The following is a 23280-nucleotide window of genomic DNA, read 5'->3' as shown; positions in this document are numbered from 1 at the left end:
CTCTGCACTCTTTCCAGAGTCTCAACATGTTTTTTGTATGATAGTGACCAGTGGTGAAACTCTTTTTTTTTTACTACTGGTTCTGTGGGTGTGGCTTGGTGGGCGTGGCAGGGGAAGGATACTGCGAAATCTCCATTCCCACCCCACTCTGGGGCCAGCCAGAGGTGGTATTTGCCGGTTCTCCGAACGACTCAAAATTTCTGCTACCGGTTCTCCAGAACCTGTCAAAACCTGTGAAATTTCACCCCTGATGGGGACCAACACTGACCAACAAAGCTCAAAAATAGCCAAGGAAGAAGGACAGCCAAAGGAGCTACCGAAGGCCTCCCTCAACCCCCAAGAGCCTGGCGTTGGTGCCTGGAAGAACACTGTCCACCGTCATCCCCAGAGCCCCATCCCAACAGCCAAGGGGGAGGTCCAGACCCCTCCCTCAGCAGCTGAGAAAGGGGCGGCAGCAACATTCACCTTCCTCAGCCTGCAAGATGTTGGCCCTCCAGAGCCCCAGATGCTCCTCTGGCAATCTGACCCAGAATTGCTCACATTGAAAGCATTTCAGAGGCTCGGTTTGTGTGCACTTTACGCCTCTTGTGGGTGTCCCGGCAAGAGGGGTGAGAGAGAGGGGGAGGGACGAGGAGCTGGAAAAGCACCTCCTCCGGTGCCACTGCCCCCCCAAGCACTGGTTGGCTTCTTCAGTGCACCTGTTGCCAGCTCAGCCAGTCAGTCATGTTCTCGGGCCTCTGCACAGTCCGTGGCACACCTGGGATAACGCTGATTTGCCGTATTGAAGTTAAGTATTTGAAAGACTTATATAACCACTTATCTTATGTACCATAACTCAGAAAGAAAGGGGGCTCACAAAACAGCAGCAAAAACACTGAAACACCCCCACACACACACCCAAAAGAAATACTGTACTACACCTTTAATCCACCGATTAATTGTTCTCACCATCCAGAAATGTCTCCTTAGTTCTAGCTTGCATCTCTCCATGATGAATTTCCATTTCCTTGATTTTTTTAATCTGTGTGGCTTCATTCTCCATACCAATAGTTAGCAATAGCAATAGCAGTTAGACTTATATACCGCTTCATAGGGCTTTCAGCCCTCTCTAAGCGGTTTACAGAGTCAGCATATCGCCCCCACAGTCTGGGTCCTCATTCCACCCACCTCGGAAGGATGGAAGGCTGAGTCAACCTTGAGCCGGTGAGATTAGCTGAACTGCAGATAACAGTCAGCTGAAGTGGCCTGCAGTACTGCACTCTAACCACTGCGCCACCTCGGTTCTTGAATGTATTATCTTACTCAGGCTTAACAAAACAAATAAATAACTAAAACAACAATAAACAAATCTAAGGGGAAGATCGCCCTACAGGGCAGGGGCTGTTACAGGGAAGGCAGGCTTCTCACTAGATCCCATTGAAAAGAAGAGACCGGATCTACCAGATCTACCGTCCCTGTCCTAACAACCCCATTTATTCCTATCCATTTGTTGCATTCATAGTCTTGGATATACGTATATCTATTCTCTTACAGAGGCTTGAGAAAACAAATAAATTAAATGCAAATAAAAATAAGGAAATGGGGGGAGATCAGGCTGCAGGGCAGCGGCTGTGACAGAGAAGGCAGAGTTCCCAGTTCTCACTAGATCACATTTTTTTAAAGGGATCTGGAGCGAATCCATTCTATGCGCCCTGGCGGGATAGGCAGACACCCGGAGGGAGAGGCAGCCCCAGGAATAACTTCGCCACCAGCCTCACCTGGGTCGGCCACCGAGACTTTGCAACCCCCCCCCCTCCCCCGGCTTGGAAGTTGCGCACCAACGACCGTCCCCGGGGCTGGAAACGCCCCTCCTCCTGTGCCACTGGGTCCCCCGCGCGCCTTCAGCGCACCTGTTGCCAACTCGGCCAGCAGGGACGGGCGCCTGTCATGCTCTCGGGTCTCTGCACAGCGCTGGCGGGACTGCTGCTCCTGCCGTTGCTGGCCAGGCTGGCGTGGCCTTCTTTCTTCCAGGACCTGTGGTTCTTCTTGAAGCTGGTGGCCGTGGGGCGGCGGGCCAGGCAGGCAGCGGCGCGGCGACCCCCGCGCACCTTGCTGGAGGTGTTTGGGCAGCGGGCGCGCCGGGCGCCCGAGAAGCCAATGCTGCTCTTCCGAGATGAGGTCTACACCTACGGGCAGGTGGAGCGGCGCAGCAGCCAGGTGGCGCGGGCTTTGCGAGAGCACGCCGGGCTCCGGCAGGGAGACGTGGTGGCCCTTTACCTGGGCAACCAGCCCGCCTACCTCTGGATCTGGCTGGGCTGCGCCAAGCTGGGCTGCGCCCTGGCCTGTCTCAACTGCAACGTCCGAGGGCGCTCGCTGGTGCACAGCTTCCAAGCCAGCGGGGCCAAGGTCCTGCTGGCCGACCCAGGTGAGGAGAGGGTGTCCTTTTCCCTTCTCCAGGGGTTTGGGTCTCCATCCGCCGAGCCCCAGCTAGGTGCGGAAGGGAGGTTGAGGCTGGGGGGGAAAGGCTGGAGAGGACCTGGGGATGGACAGACATCTCTCAGGTTCCTAGCCAGCCCCCCAATTCTGAGGGCTGGGAAGGAAGATTGGGTTCATACAAGGGGAGCCTCATGTTCTCAGTGGCTCTTAAACCCTTCTGAATCTGAGAATGAGAACTTACTGTGTTTTTTTACAAATTTTATTGCCATTTTTTCTTTTTTCCAAACATACATATTTTATGGACAGGTCTCATCTTATACGTCACCTTTATAATCATAGTTTCATTGTATTCTAATCTTCCCACTTTTATCAGTATTCATCTCTTTTATCTAATCCTTTCCCCCCCATCCATTCATTTAGTCTTACGTATCATTACTAAATGCCTTTTTTTGTTTGTCTTCAACTAATTACTGTTAATTCACCTTAACAAATTAATCATTTATCACAATATCTTTGCGATTAATTGCAACAATATTATTCTCTTCACTTAATTCTTTATCATTTCTTATTCAATTTTTACACATAGTTAACATCACTGTACGCTCTGTATTTCTTCTGGGTTTTGTTTTTTTTTTACAGTTTTTTTCCAATTGTTTACCCTATTTCTTCTTCCCAAAAAATATCTCACAAATTCCCCTTCCCCAATCGTTAACATTTTAAATTCCCAACTCTAGATTACATTCAGAATTAATAATATTATTAAGTTGTCTACTTTCATATTCCCATCTACTGATCTACCTTATTATATACTGTATATTTAGTAAAATTACTATGCCTTTTCTATTTTCTATTGACCTTTTCCTGATGATCCATCATCTCTTACTCTTTTAAAGATCCCTTTTTAATCTGCCTTTTATCCCACTCTCTTGAAGAGAGAGTGAGAACTTCATGAGAATGAGACTTTCTCCCAACCTTGCTGTCCATGGTCCCAGAATCGTCCCACTAAAAAGGGAAAATTATTAAACTTTCAAATCTCCGCTTGGGATTTTCAGAATAACAGAGTTGGAAGGGACCTTGGAGGTTTTCTAGTCCAACCCCCTGCTCAAGCAGGAGACCCTGTATTATTTCAGACAAATGTCTGTCCAATCTCTTGAAAACCTCTGGTGTTGGAGCAGCAGGGGTGGGATTCAGCCAGTTCGCACCTATTCGGGAGAACCGGTTGTTAACTTTCTAAGCAGTTCGGAGAACCGGTTGTTGGAAGAAATCTCCCTTTTTTTTTCCCCCACTTTACAGGGCTAATCCTGTAAGGAAGGCAGGAAGGAAACATTCTGGTGTTGTTTCTAGCCTCATCTTGATTACCCTGCTTACAGAAACCGCCTCTCCGGGTTAACCCTTATTACATTGTAACAACTAAGGTGAAGTGCCCATCGACCTGAATGACATTGACTTGGCCACGCCCACATGATCACATGACCACTGAGCCCCGCCTACCCAGCTGGTCATTAGGGCAGAGAACCGGTTGTTAAATTATTTGAATCCCACCACTGTGGAGCAGCCACAATTTCTAAAGACAGTTCATTCCACCCAGTTGAGTACTTGAGAGACCGCCTTCTGCCGATTACCTCCCTCCGACCGATAAGATCGCACAGACTGGGCCTCCTCCGAATCCCATCCGCCAGTCAATGTCGACTGGCGACTACACGGAGGAGAGCCTTTTCTGTTGCAGCTCCGACCCTATGGAACGATCTCCCCGTCGAGATACGCACCCTCACCACCGTCCAGGCCTTCCGCGCAGCCCTTAAGACCTGGCTATCCCAACAGGCCTGGGGATAAGTCTCTAATTTGCCCCACCCGAGTGTTGAATGTTGAATGCAATTTGTGTTTTTATTACTTTATTTATTTTGTTCACATATTGTTTGTTTTGAATTGCACCCCCTCCCTAATGATTGTAAGCCGCCCTGGGTCCCCTCAGGGAAAAGGGCGGCCTATAAATCCAAATCAAATCAAATCAGTCATTGTTCTCACTATCCAGAAATTTCTCATTAGTTCTTGCTCACATCTCTCCTTGATTAATTTCCATTTCCTTGATTTTTTTAAATCTGTGCGGCTTCATTCTCCATGGCAATCGTTCAGCTTAGATTGTTAAATTGTACTGAACGACAGAAGACTCCATCTGTGTATATGTCACCGGACATTTGCACCAGTTTCCCTTTCTCATTACTTGACGCAACTATTGTTTCCGTCCCGTTCTGCAACGGGATCTGCTAAGCAGAAAGACTAATCCTTGGGACGTTAGACAGGGAACAAAATAAATGCAGTCCATGAAATGCACCTGGGATGAGGCTGATTTATGTTACGGTAGTATTGATGTTATGTATTTAAAAGGCTTATATAGCCACTTATCTTATGTACCGTAACTCAGAAGACAAGGGGGCTCACAAAACAGCGGCAAAAAATGATGGCATCATCGTTACATAAAGTCCTGCCCCACCCCACCCCAAAGAAAATACTTTACTACACCTTTATTGGATCCCAGCCGGTGGGAAGATCTCCCTCTTCAAGGTCTTCCAAAACAGTAGGAAAAGAGGCAGCCAGATCTTTCCCCAAACCTCCACAACTTTAACCTTTGACTGTCTACTGTGGACCTCACCCCATTCCTAAGAGGTCTGTAAGGGGCGTCCATAAGCACACTGCATAAGCACACCAATGTGCCTACCGTCCCTGTCCTAACACCCCCATTTATTCCTATCCATTTGTTGCATTCATAACCTTGTATATACTTCACATCTATTATCTTACACACGCTTGACAAAACAAATAAATAACTAAAATAAAAATAAACAAATCTAAGGGGAAGATTGCCCTACAGGGCAGAGGCTGTTACAGGGAAGGCAGGCTTCTCACTAGATCACATTGAAAAGAAGGGACCTGGAGGGAATCCATTCTATACGACCTGGCGGGACAGGCAGACACCCTGAAGGGGAGGCAGTCCCAAGAACAACTTGGCCACAAGGCATTTCAGGTTTTAAAAGTGATATCCAGTCCTTTGAAGAACAGGTTGAATTGAAGTTGCCAGACCTGAGGGATTTGCACCTCGCCTTTAAAGTTCTCCCCCAAAAAGGCAAGTCCAAAGCGAGTAGAACTTTATTCATCCTTCTCACCTGCAAGCCAGAAGGTTGGAAAAGAAAAAATGCACAGAAAATGGGATTGCTTGGCCTGGCGCATCGTTTGTTCAGTTTCAGACACTCAAAGTTCTACCAGACAAACCATAGAGGGATCCCTGTTCATGGGTAGAGAGAGGTGGAGGGATGTATAGATCAGGCTACATTTGATACTGGCTTTCAATCTGAATTTGCAATAGGACTGGATTCAGATTTTCTGGTCCTGAAAACGACCACATCCAGGAAGTATTTGAATCCATTGGGATATTTTTGGAGGCACCCCCTATTATTCAGTGGTTTCATATCCACTTGGACAGTGTGGAGGACTGATTTGATTCAGAGGTTTTATTTTTGTTTATAGCTCCTTTTGCAAGTTTTAAAAGAGAGAGAGAAAGAGCGCGAGAGAAAGAGAAAAAGTGTTAATGCAGGATTTTAGAAATAGTGAATGAAAGGCCAGTATGTGGTTATGTATTAAATCTTGGTATATTTTATGATGAAGGACATTTAAATAATTATAGTCAAATGGAAATGGAGATATGATGATGGTAACATGTATAAATATCTGAGTTAAAATACTTGAGTCAATATGAATTATGTTTGTTGACTGTGGAAGAGATGCACGAAAACCTTTTTGTAACCAACTGATACACTTTCTACAGTATGTAAAGAAGGATGCGTTGTGTTTGTTTTCAAAATAAATAAAAAATATTATAAAAAAAAGAAAGAGAAAAAGAAAGAGAGAGAGAAAGAAAAAGAAGGAAGGAAAGAAGGAAGGAAGGAAGGAAGGAAGGAAGGAAGGAAGGAAGGAAGGAAGGAAGGAAGGAAGGAAGGAGGTTCTACCAGACAAACCGTAGAGGGATCCCTGTTCATGGGAACAGAGAGGTGGAGGGATGTATAGATCAGGCTACATTTGATACTGGCTTTCAATCTGAATTTGCAATAAGACTGGATTCAGATTTCTGGTCCTGAAAACGACCACATCCAGGAAGTATTTGAATCCATCGGGATATTTTTGGAGGCACCCCCTATTATTGGAAGGAAGGAAGGAAGGAAGGAAGGAAGGAAGGAAGGAAAGAAAGAAAGAAAGAAAGAAAGAAAGAAAGAAAGAAATACTGATTAAATAATTTTCCTCTTATAAGACCACAGCTGTGTACGTTCTCATTGTCCTATTATATGGGGAAAAGAGACTCTATCTGTGGCAGCTCCATTTTGCCATTAATTTAACTTACCATATCTTTGTCTCGTCAAAAGGCAAAGTCCAAAACGCATGGCAATTCAGACTGCAATGAATAACCACATAAACCAGTCTTTTGTGGTAATAGGTTACCAGATATTTTTCAGCTACATTATTACAACATCATTGGTGCCAACGGTCATGTCATCTTGGAGGGGGGAGGGTGTCATAGGAATTGCAGTCCCAATATCTGGAGGGCACCAGATCACCCCTGATCTAGCCCACAAAGGGACTCAAGATGAAGCCTGCCCATTTCCACGTATTCCATCCGATCAGAGCCTGTAGGATTTTAAGCGGCGATACATCTGCCTTGCCAACTCTTCGCGCTGATTGATTTACACAAGCTGCAGTCTATTATTAATGACTTATTCTCTTGATAAAGCTTTCCAAAAAGAGAACAATGCCACCGTGGCTCTTTTGGCAAAGTTTCACAGAAGCGCAGGAATAATCCGCAGAATTATTGTTCATGTCATTATAGGAGTCTTTAAAAAAAAAAACACAGTGCGTGAAAGAGCAAAGAAATTCCCTGGGATATTGAATCACCCTCCCCTAGGAAATAGCTTAGCTCACTTAGAGATGGATAAGGCGGGGGAGCAGAGGAACCCTCCCTCTCCAGAATGAACTGGCACACAAGGGCCTTTTCAGTACAATGAAGACAAGGCGTTATGCAACGTCAGTGGATAATAACTGCTCCAAATGTATCATCAAAATAAGATAACGTTAACTGCCATTTTTTTACTGCAAACACACCGACCCACATTAAGAATAAAATTCACTTTGCCTGCTCTTTAAAAGAAAGTGTACATCTACACAAACACATACATAACACACATATACACATGCTATACACATACATAAATATATACCTGCACCATACATACATACATACATGCATGCATGCATGCGTACATACATACAATAGCGCAACCAATGATTCTTGCTCCTGTGTTTATACTTGGAAACCACTGTTGGACTCCTTGCTAGAGACCAAAAGAAATGAAAATTTAATTTTGGGATTTGACAATTAGAAACTGTTTATGATTAAAGAAATACCGTGTCTTATTGTTGATTTGAGATTAAGGGGTTAATGTGTTTTATACCTGTATTTGCACCGAAGAAAGTTGAGTTATTCTTTCTTCTTTCTCTTTCCCCCCTTTTTTTCCTTTCTATTATACTTCTGATTTTGCTCTTTTGAACTTCCCTTTTCCCTAATAGTTTGCCTCTTTCGTATTTTACCCTTTGCAGAAACTTAATTTAAAAACAAGAAAAGAAAGGATATTTAATAATTATCATTGGGACGTTCATACTTTTAATCATGCCTGATTGAATAAACCACAGTTGGCTAGGCTCACAACTTGATGCTAAGCGGTATGCCACGTTTTCAGCCCAATAGCTGAATTCACACATTGCAAAGCTAAATCCCCACAAAACCGTACAAAATGCCTTCCCATGATCTGCCAATCCAGGCAGTATTTTTGATGACCATCTAAATGTCAATGGAGATTCTCAGTCTCCAGGTCATGGTTATCCCAAAAGTGCTGATGGCAGGAGCTGAAGAAGCTTCTTGGATGAAACATCTTCAAAGAAAAACCAGAATGTCCAGTTAACGCTTGAAAAAAGCACCTTTTGGAGGACCATCTAAAGTTTTAAAAAGCACAGGTGCCAATGAATCAACTCCTTGGTGCTTCTTACCACCTATAAAGCCCTCCATGGTAGTGGATCTGGGTACTTGGGAGACCGCCTCCTGCCGATTACCTCCTCGAGACCGATTAGATCTCATAGATTAGGCCTCCTCCGAGTGCCATCTGCCAGCCAGTGCCGGCTGGCCACTACGCGGAGGAGAGCCTTTTCAGTGGTAGCTCCGACCCTCTGGAACGAGCTCCCCGTGGGGATCCGTACCCTCACCACCCTTCAGACCTTCCGCGCAGCCCTCAAGAACTGGCTATCCTGCCAGGCCTGGGGGTAGAGATTGATCTGCCCCCACCCGAATGTTGGATGAATGTTGTTTACTTTTTAATTATATGTAATGTTATATGTTATTGTCTGTATCCCCCTTCCTATGAGTTGTTAGCCGCCCTGAGTCCCCTCAGGGAAAAGGGCGGCCTATAAATAAACCTATTCAATTCAATTCAATTCCTTACTTCCTTCTTAACACGTTATCTTCTCTTCTTCTCTTCAAAGACTTAAAAGCATCCATTGAAGACATATTGCCCACCCTGAAGCAAGAAAACGTGCTTGTTTATTTCTTAAGTAGAACATCTGACACTGAAGGGGTGGACAGCTTCCTTGATAAGATGGAAGCTGCTTCAGATGAGGCTGTTCCAGAGTCTTGGAGATCCGATGTCACTTTCAAAAGCCCCGCCATGTACATTTATACCTCTGGAACTACAGGTAGAGTAAAAGAAAAGTCACTAAATGGGCTCCTGCTTTCTTAAGAATTGGACGTGGTGATTGGGAATGATGGAAGGTATTCAACATATTTGGGAGAACATCACCTTGGCCAAAGCTAGCTGAGGAGCAGGACTTGTGAGACAACTCTTAATGTATTTTACTGAGAAGTTCAATTGAACATTGAATCCAATAAGTTAAATACTCCCAAGTAAATTCATGTGTACTTGGGAAAGTACAGAAATACTGAAGATTGGATGGATGGATGGATGGATGGATGGATGGATGGATGGATGGATGGATGGATGGATGGAGGGATGGGTGGGTGGGTGGGTGGGTGGGTGGGTGGGTGGGTGAGTGGAGTAGCTAGAGAGACAATAGATAGATAGATGATAGATAGATAGATAGATAGATAGATGAGAGTGAGAGAGAGAGAGAGAGAGAGAGAGAGAGAGAGAGAAAGAGATGATAGGTAGGTAGATAGGTAGGTAGGTAGGTAGGTAGGTAGGTAGGTAGGTAGGTAGATAGATAGATAGATAGATGATAGATAGATAGATAGATAGATAGATAGATAGATAGATAGATAGATAGATAGATAGATGAGAGAGAGAGAGAGAGAAAGAGATGATAGATGATAGATAGATAGATAGATAGATAGATAGATAGATAGATAGATAGATGAGAGAGAGAGAGAAAGAGATGATAGGTAGATAGATAGATAGATAGATAGGTAGGTAGGTAGGTAGGTAGGTAGGTAGGTAGATGATAGATAGATAGATAGATGATAGATAGATAGATAGATAGATAGATAGATAGATAGATAGATAGATAGATAGATAGATAGATAGAATATAAAGATGTAAAGATGGATGGATGGATGGATGGTAGATATAGGATAAGATAGAATAGAATAGAATAACAGAGTTGGAAGGGACCTTGAAGGTCTTCTAGTCCAACCCCCTGCCTAGGCAGGAAACCCTACAGCAATTCAGACAAATGTTTATCCAACATCTTCTTTAAAGCTTCCAGTGTTGGAGCATTCAACAGATAGATAAAATTCAGTAGATAGATAATAGATAGATAATAAATAGATAATAGATAGGATGTGTGTGTGAGAGAGAGTGGGGGTGGGGGAGGAGATACAGGATTTCTCTCAGACTTGCTAGCTGTTTAAATTAGAATAACTCATTTCAACATGATAAAGTGCTTTTTCCCGTATAAAGATTCTTCCAAAAACATACATATAAAGAAGATATACAACAGATGAATCAAACACCCCCAAATTAAAGAATAAATATTGCAGTGCAAAGATTCTACTCTATCGTGACCCGTCAAAACCGCGCTCGACTAAACCGCGCCCGATTAAACCGCGTCACTGACGTCATCAACAGGGTGACAACAGCCAGCACGGAGAAAGAAGGGCGCTTTAAATAGCGCTTTGAAAGCAAGCCGATTCAACTTAAGGTAAGGGTTAGGTTTAGGGTTAGGTTAAGGGTTAGGTTTAGGGTTAGGTTTAGGGTTAGGTTTAGGGTTAGGTTAAGGGTTAGGTTTAGGGTTAGGTTAAGGGTTAGGTTTAGGGTTAGGATTAGGATTAGATTTAGGGGGGTTAGGTTTAGGTTTAGGGTTTAATTTTAGGTTTATGGTTTACAGCGTGCTTCTGTCTCGGCGCTGTTGTCGCCTTGTTGATGACGTCAGCGACGCGGTTTAGTCGAGCGTGGTTTTGTGGTGGAACCCTACTCTATGACCTCCCTAAAGTCAACTAACCTCTTCCCTCCCCCTCCCAACATAGGTCTCCCCAAAGCTGCAGTGATTACTCATCTCCGTATATTATTGGCTTGTAGTTTGGTCACACTGAGCGGTGTCACTTCTGAGGACATTATTTATACCGTGCTGCCCTTATATCACAGCTCCGCCCTCTTGATTGGAATAAACGGTTGCATCTTGCAAGGTAAAAAGCCTAAATACTTTTTTTAAAAAAACACCTATGTTTTAGACCAGCAAGATCCACCTTGACAATCACATAGTCAGGGGAGGGCTTCAAAAAATTTCTGCAACGGATTCGTTGCCTGGATGCTGGGTGGGCGTCGCCATGGTGGGCGTGGCCTAGTGCACGGAACACTGTTCCCTTCCCACCAAAGGTGGTTCCTGTTTTTCTACTTGCATTTTTCCGTGCTTTCGAACTGCTGAGACTGGAAAAAATGAATCGATTATATACAAAATAAATATGGAACTAAGAAACTCCAGATAGCCTATGCTTAAGATTAGGAATGATTTGAATTGTTTAAAGTTAATTTAGCAAGGAGGAGCTAAGTTCAATGTAAAGAGGTTATTAATTTCTTACTTTTATTTTTTATCAATATATTTTAGACTGTGGTTGTTAAATATCCATACCGTGTACGGGTTCTGGGAAGTTGGGGGGGGTTGGGTTTGGGGGTTTGGGGGGGGGAGGGAATTATTCCAGGTTTGATTTTAAAGTAGTATGAGTGCACATGTATATTGTCTTCTTTTATAACATGGTATTGTCAATGTAATGATATACATGTGATTATATGTCATGGAAATGAAAATAAAATATTCTAACCCCGAACTGCTGGGTTGGCAGAATCTGGGACAAGTCACGGGAGCTCACTCCATTACGCAGCTCTAGGGATTCGAACCGCCAAACTGCCGACCTTTCTGATCGACAAGCTCAGCATCTTAGCCACTGAGCCACCGTGTGCCTTTACTGTGTGGATAGATGTGTAATTATTTCCCATTTCCCCTTCATTCCCAGGTGCTACCCTAGTATTACGCTCCAAATTCTCTGCTTCTCAGTTTTGGGATGATTGTAGAAAATACAAGGTGACGGTCATCCAGTACATTGGAGAGGTGCTTCGTTATTTATGCCATGTGCCCGAGGTAATCCTTCTTTAGCCTCTTTTCCCTTATCCCTCTCGGTTACATCATCCCCGTTCACCAAACGGATTACTTCAACATGCAGAATAGAGGAAGGCGAGGTCCTCGGGGATCTCTGAGCTTGGCTGTTTCCTTGCAGACATTTCACGACCAAACTAGGTAACATTATCAGTGCCTTTCATTACGTACTTTGATCACGAAAGACCTGCGAGAAAACAACCTCAGCTCGGAGAGCATCAAGGACCCCATAGTTCGATCTGGAACTACAAATATTCTCTTCTACAGAGGAAGGTCCCTGGTGTCCTACTTTCCATGTCTCTTCTGATGTTATTATATGTGTAAAAGGGCTAAGAGTGGAATATCCAAAGGGCACTCCCTCTGGGACAGTGCATGCTAATTACCTTCAATATTGTTTTTTGCGGCTTTAAGAACATTATGTGTCTTTTGATGTAGGAAGACAGATAATATGGAGGTTATAAATAGTGAGGCCTCTTCCTTTTTTAACTGTTCCTTGTGTGTGTGTGTGTGTGTGTGTGTGTGTGTGTGTGTGTGTGTGTGTGTCCCTGCTTCTTGCCAATTCCCTGTTTTTTGATGTTTTGTGGTTCAATCAATAAACATCAAACCACTTTTTTTTTTTTTTGCTAGCTGGAATGAAAGGAGTGGGTGCTTGCCCTATATGAACAACCGTTCTAACTAAAACCAAAGAATTAAAAGCAAAGAATTCACTCAGCTCAAGACAATTGGGGGAAGCCATTTGTCTGTCTGTCTGTCTGTCTGTCTGTCTGTCTGTCTGTCTGTATGTATGTATGTATGTATGTATGTCTGTCTGTCTAAATGGCTGTGTGTGTGTGTGTGTTTTCTCCAACATAACTCTGGAACACCTCGAGCAATTTCAACCAAACTTGGTACACAGTTGGCTTACTCTCTGGAAACAAATACTGTGGGGTAAGACACCCCTAACACCCCTTGGGGGGTGTTCTGCTAAGATGTTGTGTCTTAAAATGGCTTCTACTGTACAGTGCAGTGGAGTTGCCATGGTTACAGCTTTAATAGATAAATGTTGTTGTTAGTTGCAAAGTCATGCCTGACCCATCGTGACCCCATGGTCAACGTTCCTCCAAGCCTTCCTGTCCTCTACCATCCTCTGGAGTCCATTTAAGCTCATGCCGACTGCTTCGGTGACTCCATCCAGCCACCTCATTCTCTGCCGTCCCCTTCTTCTTTTGCTCTCCGTCATTCCCCGCATGAGGCTCTTCTCCAGGGAGTCCTTCCTCCTCATTAGGTGGCCAAAGTACTTGAGTTTCATCTTCGGGATCTGGACTTCTAAAGAGCAGTCAGGGTTGATCTCCTCTAGGACTGACCAGTTTAATAGCCTTGCAGTCCAAGGGACTCGCAGGAGTCTTCTCCAGCACCAGAGTTCAAAGGTCTCAATTCTTTGGCGCTCAGCCTTTCTTATGGTCCAAATTTCACAGCCATCCATTGCAACTGGGAAAGTCATAGCCTTAACTATATGTACTTTGTTGGCAGGGTGATGTCTCTGCTTTTTAGTATGCTGTTTAGATTTGCCATAGCTTTCCTCCCCAGGAGCAAGCGTCTTTTAATTTCTTGGCTGCTAATTTCTGGATAAAATAAATAGACTGCCCTTTTGGCCAAATGGATCCCAATACTGAAGATTTAACAATGTTTTCTCCAGCATATTGTTAAAAGCACAATAGTTGCATAAACCACAAGACTGAATAACATGTATTTGTGATAATAATGTGGTAATATGATCCAAAGAGATTTTGAATGGTGGAAGGTGCTTAAGCCTGCAGGTATTATTAATCTGTACCACTACCTAAATATTTTGTTATCGGGCAATTACGGTAAACTGGGAGGTATATTGCTCAATTTCTATTATATAAACAGGAAGAACAGGATATTTTTGTACCTTCAGAAGTATTCATGCATACTACTATTGTATGCAACTTAGTAGTAATTGGTCACCACATCTGAATAAATGAGTATGAATTTCTCAGGGCAGAGTTACAAACAAGTGAACAATATATGTTGCACAGATGTTTATTTGCGGCCACAAATCCAAGCCATTTTGTTCTGTATTTTCTCTCTCCCTGGCATAATTTTACGGTGTGTTTCTTTTGTAGTTTTTTACACAGCCAGTTTTAATGGCAGCTGCTTTTATTTTTCTCCTTAACACACAAAAGGATTAATGAGAAACAAAAAACAAACTCACAGCAGAACCGGAGGTTGATAATAGTCTGTTTCCCCCCTAGAGAAACTTTACTACTAGGTGGAAAAATTAATCTCAGAGGTCCACAATCAAAGGAGAAAAGGGGGTGAAAGCTAAGAAGGAAAAAAAATGGCAAGCAAAGCGATAGATTCACCTCTTAAATATACCAGGTTATTTAGAATTAGCCACTTTTACCAGCTTGGATAAACTAAATTAACTAAAACAGATACACAATTTTTAAATTCTCCATGGTGTGTAAGAAAGCGTAATGGAACACATGAATTCACAAGGCCTCCCAGGTGCTTCAATTCAACGCCTTAATGCACATTTGGTGAAGCGTGCTTAATGCCACTCTTTGTGGCTACACCAGTGGAGTTAAAGCTTTTTCCTGTAGTTTTTTCTGTAGATGCTTATCACGTTATTCTTCTTGGCATAGTTTACTGTTTCTCTACTTTGGCAACTTCCAAAGAGAAAGAGAGGGAGGAAGGGAGGAAAAAGAGGGAGAGAAGGAAGGAAGGGCAGAATTTCATGGCCGGCCATGTGACCAGGTGGGAGTGGCTTGCCAGCCATGTGACTGAGTGGGCGTGGCCAACTTGTAAAATGTGGTGAAACTCATGTAACAACGCTCTTGCTTAGCAACCAAAATGTTGGCTCAGAAACTCTGGCATTGAAGCACGCAAGTCTTAAAGCTGCCAAGTTACAAGACCCTTGCACCCCTAATCCTTTAGAAAAAAAACCCAGGGGTGTTCAAACGTGACAGCTTTAAGACTTGTGGACTTCAACTCCCAGAATTCCTCCTCTCGCTCTTCGTCTTGATGATGTGCGGACGGGTGAGGGGAGGGAGCTGGAACCGCTCTAAATGGCACTGTAGATTTGTGGAACCTCTTCTATAGAAGAGGTTAGAACTGGCAGGAACCCACCCCTGCTTGGGACCCTGACATCGAGATCAATTCCAACAACTCTTAGCTACTCTTCCCTTGCTCACTGCTGAGAATTCTGAGAGTTGAACTCGGCTTGAGAAATGTCAGACTAGCTTCAACAGGACAACATATTCTGTTCCCCAAATAAAGGTTCATTCCCTCTGGGAAATCAACATAGAAAGCTTCTATAACTCTAAGACTGATAGCCCTTTAATTTGTTTGCTCTCTACTGAGAAATCTGCTACGCTCTTCTGAAATTGTGATCGGCCTCTTTCTAGAAAGACAACGATCGAAACCACATGGTAAGACTTGCTGTGGGTAATGGCTTACGGGCTGATATTTGGAGAGAATTTATCAGAAGATTTGGAGACATGCGCATTTTTGAGTTTTATGCGGCCACCGAAGGCAACGTTGGATTTGCTAATTACAGTGGAAAAATCGGAGCTGTGGGAAGAATGAATTACTTCCACAAGGTATGAAAAAGTAAAGATGTTTGTCCTTTTAATTTGTATTTGCCAATTGTGGGGTTTTTTCGCCTAGCATTTATCAGTTGTGAACTTTGAACCTCCTTTGAAAAGTAATTTGTATGGGGCTTTCCTAAAAAACATAATTATAGTGGATCATGTACAAAGAAAAAAAAAGCATTTGAAATCTCTGTTTTAAACCCTTAATATATCAATGGTCTTATGCTTTCCTTAGAAAATAGTACAATATGAGCTCATTAAGTATGATGTGGAGAAAGATGAACCTGTCAGAGATGAAAATGGCTACTGCATAAAAGTTCCTAAAGGTACCTATCTTTTGATATCCTTAATTGCTATTGAAATTCAGCACCAGATAACATGCTTTGAACTGTCTTTATGCTTTTAGGAAGAATCAATGCTCTGTAGTCCATTTGAAAAAAAAAAAAGGCAAAATAGAGACTATTGCTTAACTATCCAGACTTTAAAAGTCAAACATATCTTTAGGAATACGCAGCAGAAGGAGTCCTGTAGTTCATGGTTCAACAATTGATTGGATGTTACATCTTATATAATGTCGTAAGAAACCTCCTGTCATTTCCTGTATCAGAGTTTGGAGCAAAACCCTTTTTACAATCAAAAATATTTACAGCAGGTAAGAACTTAGATCCAAGGCTCCACACTTAGCAACTTTAAGACTTCTGGAAGTGGAAGTCTATGGAGATTCTCAATCATCCAGGTCATGGTTGTCCCAAAGGTGCTTTTTCAGGAGGCAACTGGGCTTTCTTGTTTCCCCCCACCGCCCCACCGCCCCCCACTATACAATCAGAGCTAAACAAGCTTCTCGGATGAGAAGCGAAATGTCAGAACAGGGGTGAAATCCAGCAGGTTCTGACAGATTCTGACAGGTTCTGGAGAACCGGTAGCGGAAATTTTGAGTAGTTCAGAGAACCAGTAGCGGACATTTTGAGTAGTTCAGAGAACCAGTAGTGGATATTTTGAGTAGTTCGGAGAACCGGTAGCGGAAATTTTGAGTAGTTCAGAGCAATAGCAATAGCAATAGCAGTAGACTTATATACCGCTTCATAGGCCTTTCAGGTCTCTCTAAGCGGTTTACAGAGAGTCAGCATATTGCCCCCAACAATCTGGGTCCTCATTTTACCCACCTCGGAAGGATGGAAGGCTGAGTCAACCCTGAGCCGGTGAGATTTGAACCGCTGACCTGCTGATCTAGCAGTAGCCTGCAGTGCTGCATTTAACCACTGCGCCACCTTGGCTCTAAGAGAAGAGAACCGGTAGTGGAAATTTTGAGTAGTTCAGAGAACCGGTAGTGGAAATTTTGAGTAGTTCAGAGAACCGGTAGTGGAAATTTTGAGTAGTTCAGAGAACCAGTAGCGGAAATTTTGAGTAGTTCGGAGAACCGGTAGTAGAAATTTTGAGTAGCCCAGAGAACTGGTAGCAGAAATTTTGAGTAGTTCGGAGAACTGGTAGCGGAAATTTTGAGTAATCTGGAGAACTGGCAAATGCCACCTCTGCCTGGCCCCAGAGTAGGGTGGGAATAGAGATTTTGCAATATTCTTCCTCTGCCATGCCCAGCAAGCCACGCCCACAGAATCGGTAGTAAAAAAATTTGAATTTCACCACTGTCCAAGAAGCTTGTTTTGCTCTGACTATAGGGAATGTTTTGCTCTGACTATAGGGTAGGGAATGTAAACCAGCTGGTTGAGGAATTCTGGGAGTTGAAATCCACAAGTCTTAAAGGTGCCAAAATTTTGAGACCTCTCATCTAAGATTTCAAAGCAAAGCATCACTAGTGCCACCACAAATCAAAGTTTCCACAAACTTGTATGAACAAGTCCTGGCATCAAGAACGAAGTTCATGATGGACTTCAACATTTAGCTATGTTCAGGGAGATGCTTCAATATTTGGAGCTCCTGACCGTCTCCTGATTTAAGTTGGTGCAGATCAGAGCTAAAAGTAAAAACTGGATTACTTAGAAGTTATGGTCTATTCCCAAGTAGACTATTACTCCCAAGTAAATATTTTTATATGTATGTCCAGGATATGTAAACGTTCTTTAAATCTCTCCTAGGATGTCCGCGAACCTTCTCAAAATCTTGCACCAGAATTTTGATTGAAAATATTAATTTAGTTTTGGGGTATTGCAAATGCCACGTGGAGTATGTTAACTTGGGGGGGGGGGGGCGGGAAGAAAAATGTCATTTTGGTATTAAAATGGGCAGATGTGAGATATTCATTGCTGTTGCTATGTTTTTGTCAATTCCAGAACTTTTGCAGGGAGTCCTACAATGCTTTCAGGCAATCAAATATATTACTATTCAGCAGATTTTCTGTATCATTTTATTTGAGTTTTGTGGTTCCTCCTAGGTGAAGTGGGACTGCTAGTTTGCAAAATCACCCAGGTGGCTCCATTTAGCGGTTACGCGGGATCGAAGAGCCTGACTGAAAAGAAGAAGCTAAGAAATGTTTTTCAGAATGGTGATGTGTACTTCAACAGCGGAGATCTCTTAATGGTTGATCGTGACAACTTTATTTATTTCCATGATCGAGTTGGGGATACATTCCGGTTTGTCTCTCTCTCTCTGTGTCTGTATGTGTGTGTGTCTGTCTGTCTGTCTGTGTGTGTTCTGTCTTTCTGTGCCTCTGTCTGTCTGTCTGTCTGTGTCTGTGTGTGTCTCTCTGTCTCTGTCTGTTTCAGTCTGTCTCTTTCCCCCCTTCTGTGTCTCTCTGTCTCTCTCTGTGTGTCTCTGTTTCTCTCTGTCTGATTCTCTCTCTCTCTCTTTGTCTCTCTCTGTCTGTCTGTGTGTGTCTCTATTTTCCTCTGTCTGTTTCTCTCTCTCTCTCTGCGTCTCTCTGTCTGTCTGTCTCTGTGTGTCTCTGTCTCTCTCTGTCTGTTTCTGTCTGTCTGTCTGTCTGTCTATCTCTCTCTCCCTCTGTGTCTGTCTCTCTCTGTATGTCTTTGTTTCTCTCTGTCTCTCTTCTCTCTGTGTCTGTTTCTGCCTGTCTATCTCTTTCTCCCTCTGTGTCTCTCTGTCTGTCTCTCTCTGTGTGTTTCTCTCTCTTTCTCTCTCTCCCTCTCCCTCAGTCTTTCTGTCTGTCTCTCTCTGTGTGTCTGTCTCTCTCTGTCTGTTTCTCTCTGTCTCTCTCTTCCTCTGTGTCTCTCTCTGTCTCTCTCTCTGTGTCTCTGTCTCTCTCTGCCTGTTTCTCTCTCTTTCTCTCTCTCTCTCCCTCTGTGTCTTTCTGTCTGTCTCTCTCTGTGTGTCTCTGTCTCTCTCTGTCTGTTTCTGTCTGTCTCTCTCTCTCCCTCTGTGTCTCTCTGTCTATCTCTCTCTGTGTGTCTCTGTCTCTCTCTGTTTCTGTCTGTCTCTCTTCCTCTGTGTCTCTGTGTGTGTGTGTGTGTGTGTGTGTGTGTGTGTGTCCCCTCTCTGTGTGTTTTGTCTTCCTGTCAGCAGGAAATAAGTATAGATAGATCGTTATATTTTGAAATGTGGCAGCTCTGTTTCAGCATTGAAGTTGTAGTTTAATATTTAAGGAGTCAGTCAGTCAATTCCAGCATGCTGAAAGAGCACCATGATTTTGTAGTCAAATGGTCTAAAATTTTGCGTTGGGTGCTAAGCACTGATGTTGCACATGGCAGCACCGTGTGATAGCACCCCAAAACTATAGTTTGGACGTCTTCGCAATAGCATCTTCTGAAGCCAGCGGTGGCGGCAAACTTTTTGGCACCATGTGCCAAAAAAAGGGAGCGTGCGCGTTCGTCGGGGATGCTGCCCGGAAGAGGAACTGCTCAGGGGACATGCGCGCACCGGGAAATGAAATCCTGATTTCTGGTGCATGCATGCACACTGACCAGCTGGTCTTCTGGTTTCTGTCGCGCATGCATGTGTGACGATCAACTGGCTGGCTTGCATGTGCACAGTGGAAAACGGAAGACCAGCTCTTCCAGTTTCTGGCACTGCTGCACACATGAAGCTCAGCTGATCGTCACATGTGGATGCATGCCAGAAACCTGGAAGAGGAACAGGCAAAGTGATGCATCCCAGGCAACATGGCTGGGTGCGCCACTTCAGGCACGCGTGCCACAGATTCATCATCACAGTTCTGAAGCGGTTCTACAAGATAGAAGGAACTTTCCGTGACCTGAGGGTGTATCTTTTCATTGCTTGAGTTCTTTCTTCTGGATAGTTCATTGGCTCTGGAAAAGGATTGATTGAAGAGCCCTGATTGATAAGCCTCCCTCCAGCCTGCCCCCCCCCCCCCGATACAATTCTTACATTTGAGTTTCCCCTTCAAGCAGGTGCTTGGGACTCATCTATGACAACAGTGTTGCTTTATTCTGTGCTTTTTCAAATGAATTTCTGTTCCCTTAGATGGAAAGGAGAAAATGTGGCCACCACAGAAGTTGCCGATATTTTAGGACTGATCAACTTTATTCAGGAGGTGAACGTATACGGTGTATCCGTGCCAGGTATGGAGCAAAGACAGAGTATTTTCCAGGGCAGAGGAAGGGAGAGAGCGAGGGAGGGATGGAAGGAAGGAAGAATAAAGGGATGGATGGAAGGAAGGAAGGAAGGAAGGAAGGAAGGAAGGAAGGAAGGAAGGAAGGAAGGAGAAAGGGAAGGAATGGGGGAGGAAGGAAAGAAGGAAGGAAGGAAGGAGGAAGGAAAGGAAGGAAGGAAGAAGAAAGGGATGGAAGGAAGAAGAAAGGGAAGAAAGGAGGAAGGAAGGAAGGAAGGAAGGAAGGAAGGAAGGAAGGAAGGAAGGAAGGAATTTCAATTGCATCATTATGGATGATATCTTGACTTTTTTTTTAACCTTATTCTATAAACATCTCTGAAAACATTCTTGTTTTCTAGCCCATTTGCCTAAAATTTCCTTTCTGATTTTGAAAAAAAAACCCATTATAGTTAATACAAATACAAAAAAAAATGGGTTTCATAGACTGAGTGGGAAAAAAAGTTGAGAAAAATCAATATTAATGGCCATTCTCTTGTAGGTCACGAAGGCCGAATAGGCATGGCATCCATACGACTAGCCGATGGTTGTGAATTTAATGGGGAAATTCTCTACAAACATGTGACAGATTCCTTGCCTCTATACGCCAGACCTTATTTTGTGAGGATTCAGGTAGGCCAACTTCCATCTGTAGTCATCTCATCTCATTGGATAGAAGGTGGCAGTCTTTGCATTAGAGAACGGAAATCGTAATTTTCACAGATGTATTGCATTGTTTAAAAGATCTCAGAACTTGCACATCTCTCTGTGCTGTAATACAAGTAGTCCTCAACTTACAACCAATTCATTTGGTGACCATTCAAAGTCCTCAACAACTACTCACTGATGGCCAATGATTCCCCAAGGCTCCTTCTCCCATTGTCCTCCAGGTGTCCTGGGATCAATTCTCCGAATTCCCAGCACCCATGTTAGACCAGTCTTTCTCCATCTCAACAACTTTAGCTGGGATGGACTTCAACTTCCAGAATTCTGGGGATTCTGGGAGTTGAAATCCACCCATCTTAAAGTTGCTGAGGATGAGAAACACTGCGCTAAATAGTTCAACTTCCAGCATGTCTGAAGGATGCCATGTTCAAGGATGCTTTCCATGAGTCCTTTTCAGATCTGTTACAGATGTCAAGTCCACTGAGCTATAACCTTGGGATTGTACTCTAATCATCTTCATTTAACGACCCCATAATCCCATGTGGGGTGGAGTCTGGGCAACTGAATGGAGCTAGCAAAGTATTTACTGGCCCAATGCCTTTCCTGTTGCCAATGTGGAGTTTTATTCGGCAGATATTTTCTCAATGTGCCCAGAGAAAGGAAAATATCTGCCTCTACCTAGGATCGAACTTACAGCCTCCTGATTGTGAGGCGAAAGCCCCACCTCTAGGCCATCGCACCACTCCTGGGATTATACTCTAATGATGGGTTATTATTTGGGTTATTATTTAAATATTTGCATAATGGGTAAACAAAAATTCTTACATTTGGAAAGGAAGAGTAGAGTAATTATTTTTAAAGACTTTTACGCAACTTAGAATGGCTGTGCTGTTTCTTCTTGTTTTCATAGGATGCTCTTGAGGTCACGGGAACATTTAAATATCGAAAAGTGCAGTTAGCACAAGAAGGATTCAATCCAGCAGTTGTCAAGGATGCCTTATATTTTGGGGATGATAAAGAGAAGGCATACGTACCCTTGACGGAAGAGATCTATAACTCGATATGTAGCAACAGAAGGAAACTATAATGCTTCTGAATGTGTTATTATTTTTTTTAAAAAAATTATGTTGTTAAATAATTTTAGAAAGTTATGGAAAATTGATTTTCAGTCCAATTGCACATTTATACCTAGATTTTCAAATGGCCATGCCTAACTCATTTTGTCAATTTTTTAGAGGTAGTGACAATGACCTTGGAACCAAGGGTTCAAAGAAACACGGTATATACCCCTTTACAGGGCTTTATAGCCCTCTCTAAAGTGGTTTACAGAGTCAGCATTTTGCCCCCAACAATTTGGGTCCTCATCTGACCCACCTCGGAAGGATGGAAGGCTGAGTCAACCTTGAGCCTAGTGGGATTTGAAATGCCAAATTGCAGGCAGTCGGCAGTCAGCAGAAGTAGCCTACAGTACTGCACTCTAACCACTGCGCCACCGGGGCTCATATTATCCTTGACCATCTCTTGTTCTTTCCATCCCTTCTTTTAGAACACGCATGAGATGTCTGCAGTATGATTTTTAAAAAATTAGGATGGTGCAGTGGTGGGTTTCAAAAATTGTTCGAACCTACTCTGTGGGTGTAGCCTCCTTTGTGGGAGTGGCTTGCCACCCATGTGACCTGGTGGGAGTGGCTTGCCACTCAGGTGACCGGATATGAAGATGCCGACGACACTTGTCAGAACCACCTTAAATTACCCCACACACAGCACTGGCATGCATAAGAATATGATGTAAACTTGTTTTTTAAAAGGCATCTTTGGTTTGCGTTAGAACAACTTCAACACACGCAATGTTCTGATTGCACCACAAACGCAGTAGTCATCCTTACCTTTCACAGAGGCACTGAGTTTTATAAATAGGAGCATGATAGTGTAGAATAATCATATCCAAAAACCAGTGGTGGGTTTCAAAAAATGTTGGAACCTCTTCTGTAGGTGTGGCCTGCTTTCCGGGTCCACTGGTGGAACCTCTTCTAACCGGTTCGGTAGATTTGACGAACCGGTTCTACTGAATAGATGCGAACTGGTAGGAACCCACCTCTGTGGATTGTGCAATTGTGTTTTTCCTTTGCACTATCGCAGTTGCCATCTTCATTTTTTTTAACCACACTCTTTGGGCACCCCTCTGGAGGGTAATTACTAATAGTTATTCCAAATTGATTGCACGCCCCACTCAAAGGAAGACAATGGGTAGAATCTATCGAGTGTTTGTATTTGCTGTGATTTGTGGCTTAGCGTTAATTTGACTAAGACTGGGCTATTCAATAAACCATGTCTCAACACACCGCGTGGACCAAATCAATAGTCTGTACATGGGATCAATACGACTGGAATGAA

General features: G+C 43.4%; 1 protein-coding gene across 1 annotated transcript; it reads left to right on the top strand.

The window, feature by feature from the left end:
* Nucleotides 1–1883: 1883 nt before the first annotated feature.
* SLC27A2 (solute carrier family 27 member 2) lies at nucleotides 1884–22910 on the top strand. Its single transcript, XM_087704246.1, has 10 exons — nucleotides 1884–2404; nucleotides 8992–9201; nucleotides 10988–11146; nucleotides 11972–12096; nucleotides 15522–15716; nucleotides 15943–16033; nucleotides 18094–18292; nucleotides 20097–20194; nucleotides 20723–20853; nucleotides 21797–22910. Exons 1-10 carry the CDS (start codon nucleotides 1927–1929, stop codon nucleotides 21971–21973), a joined length of 1863 nt encoding a protein of 620 aa, XP_087560372.1. The 5' UTR covers nucleotides 1884–1926; the 3' UTR covers nucleotides 21974–22910.
* Nucleotides 22911–23280: the final 370 nt, after the last annotated feature.

Source organism: Thamnophis sirtalis, unplaced genomic scaffold, assembly GCF_051295495.1.
Source record: "Thamnophis sirtalis isolate CommonGarterSnake01/CBP01778 unplaced genomic scaffold, rThaSir2_p1.2 scaffold_2, whole genome shotgun sequence".
Taxonomy (NCBI): domain Eukaryota; kingdom Metazoa; phylum Chordata; class Lepidosauria; order Squamata; family Natricidae; genus Thamnophis; species Thamnophis sirtalis.
Note: the sequence above shows the minus strand (reverse complement) of the source record. Positions and strands in the feature narration are given on the sequence as shown.

Coding starts and splice junctions, on each gene's coding strand:
- SLC27A2 (XM_087704246.1), top strand. CDS start 1,927: ATGCTCTCGGGTCTCTGCACAGCGCTGGCGGGACTGCTGCTCCTGCCG. Junction 15,717..15,942: donor GAATGAATTACTTCCACAAG/GTATGAAAAAGT, acceptor TGCTTTCCTTAG/AAAATAGTACAATATGAGCT. Junction 20,195..20,722: donor ATACGGTGTATCCGTGCCAG/GTATGGAGCAAA, acceptor ATTCTCTTGTAG/GTCACGAAGGCCGAATAGGC.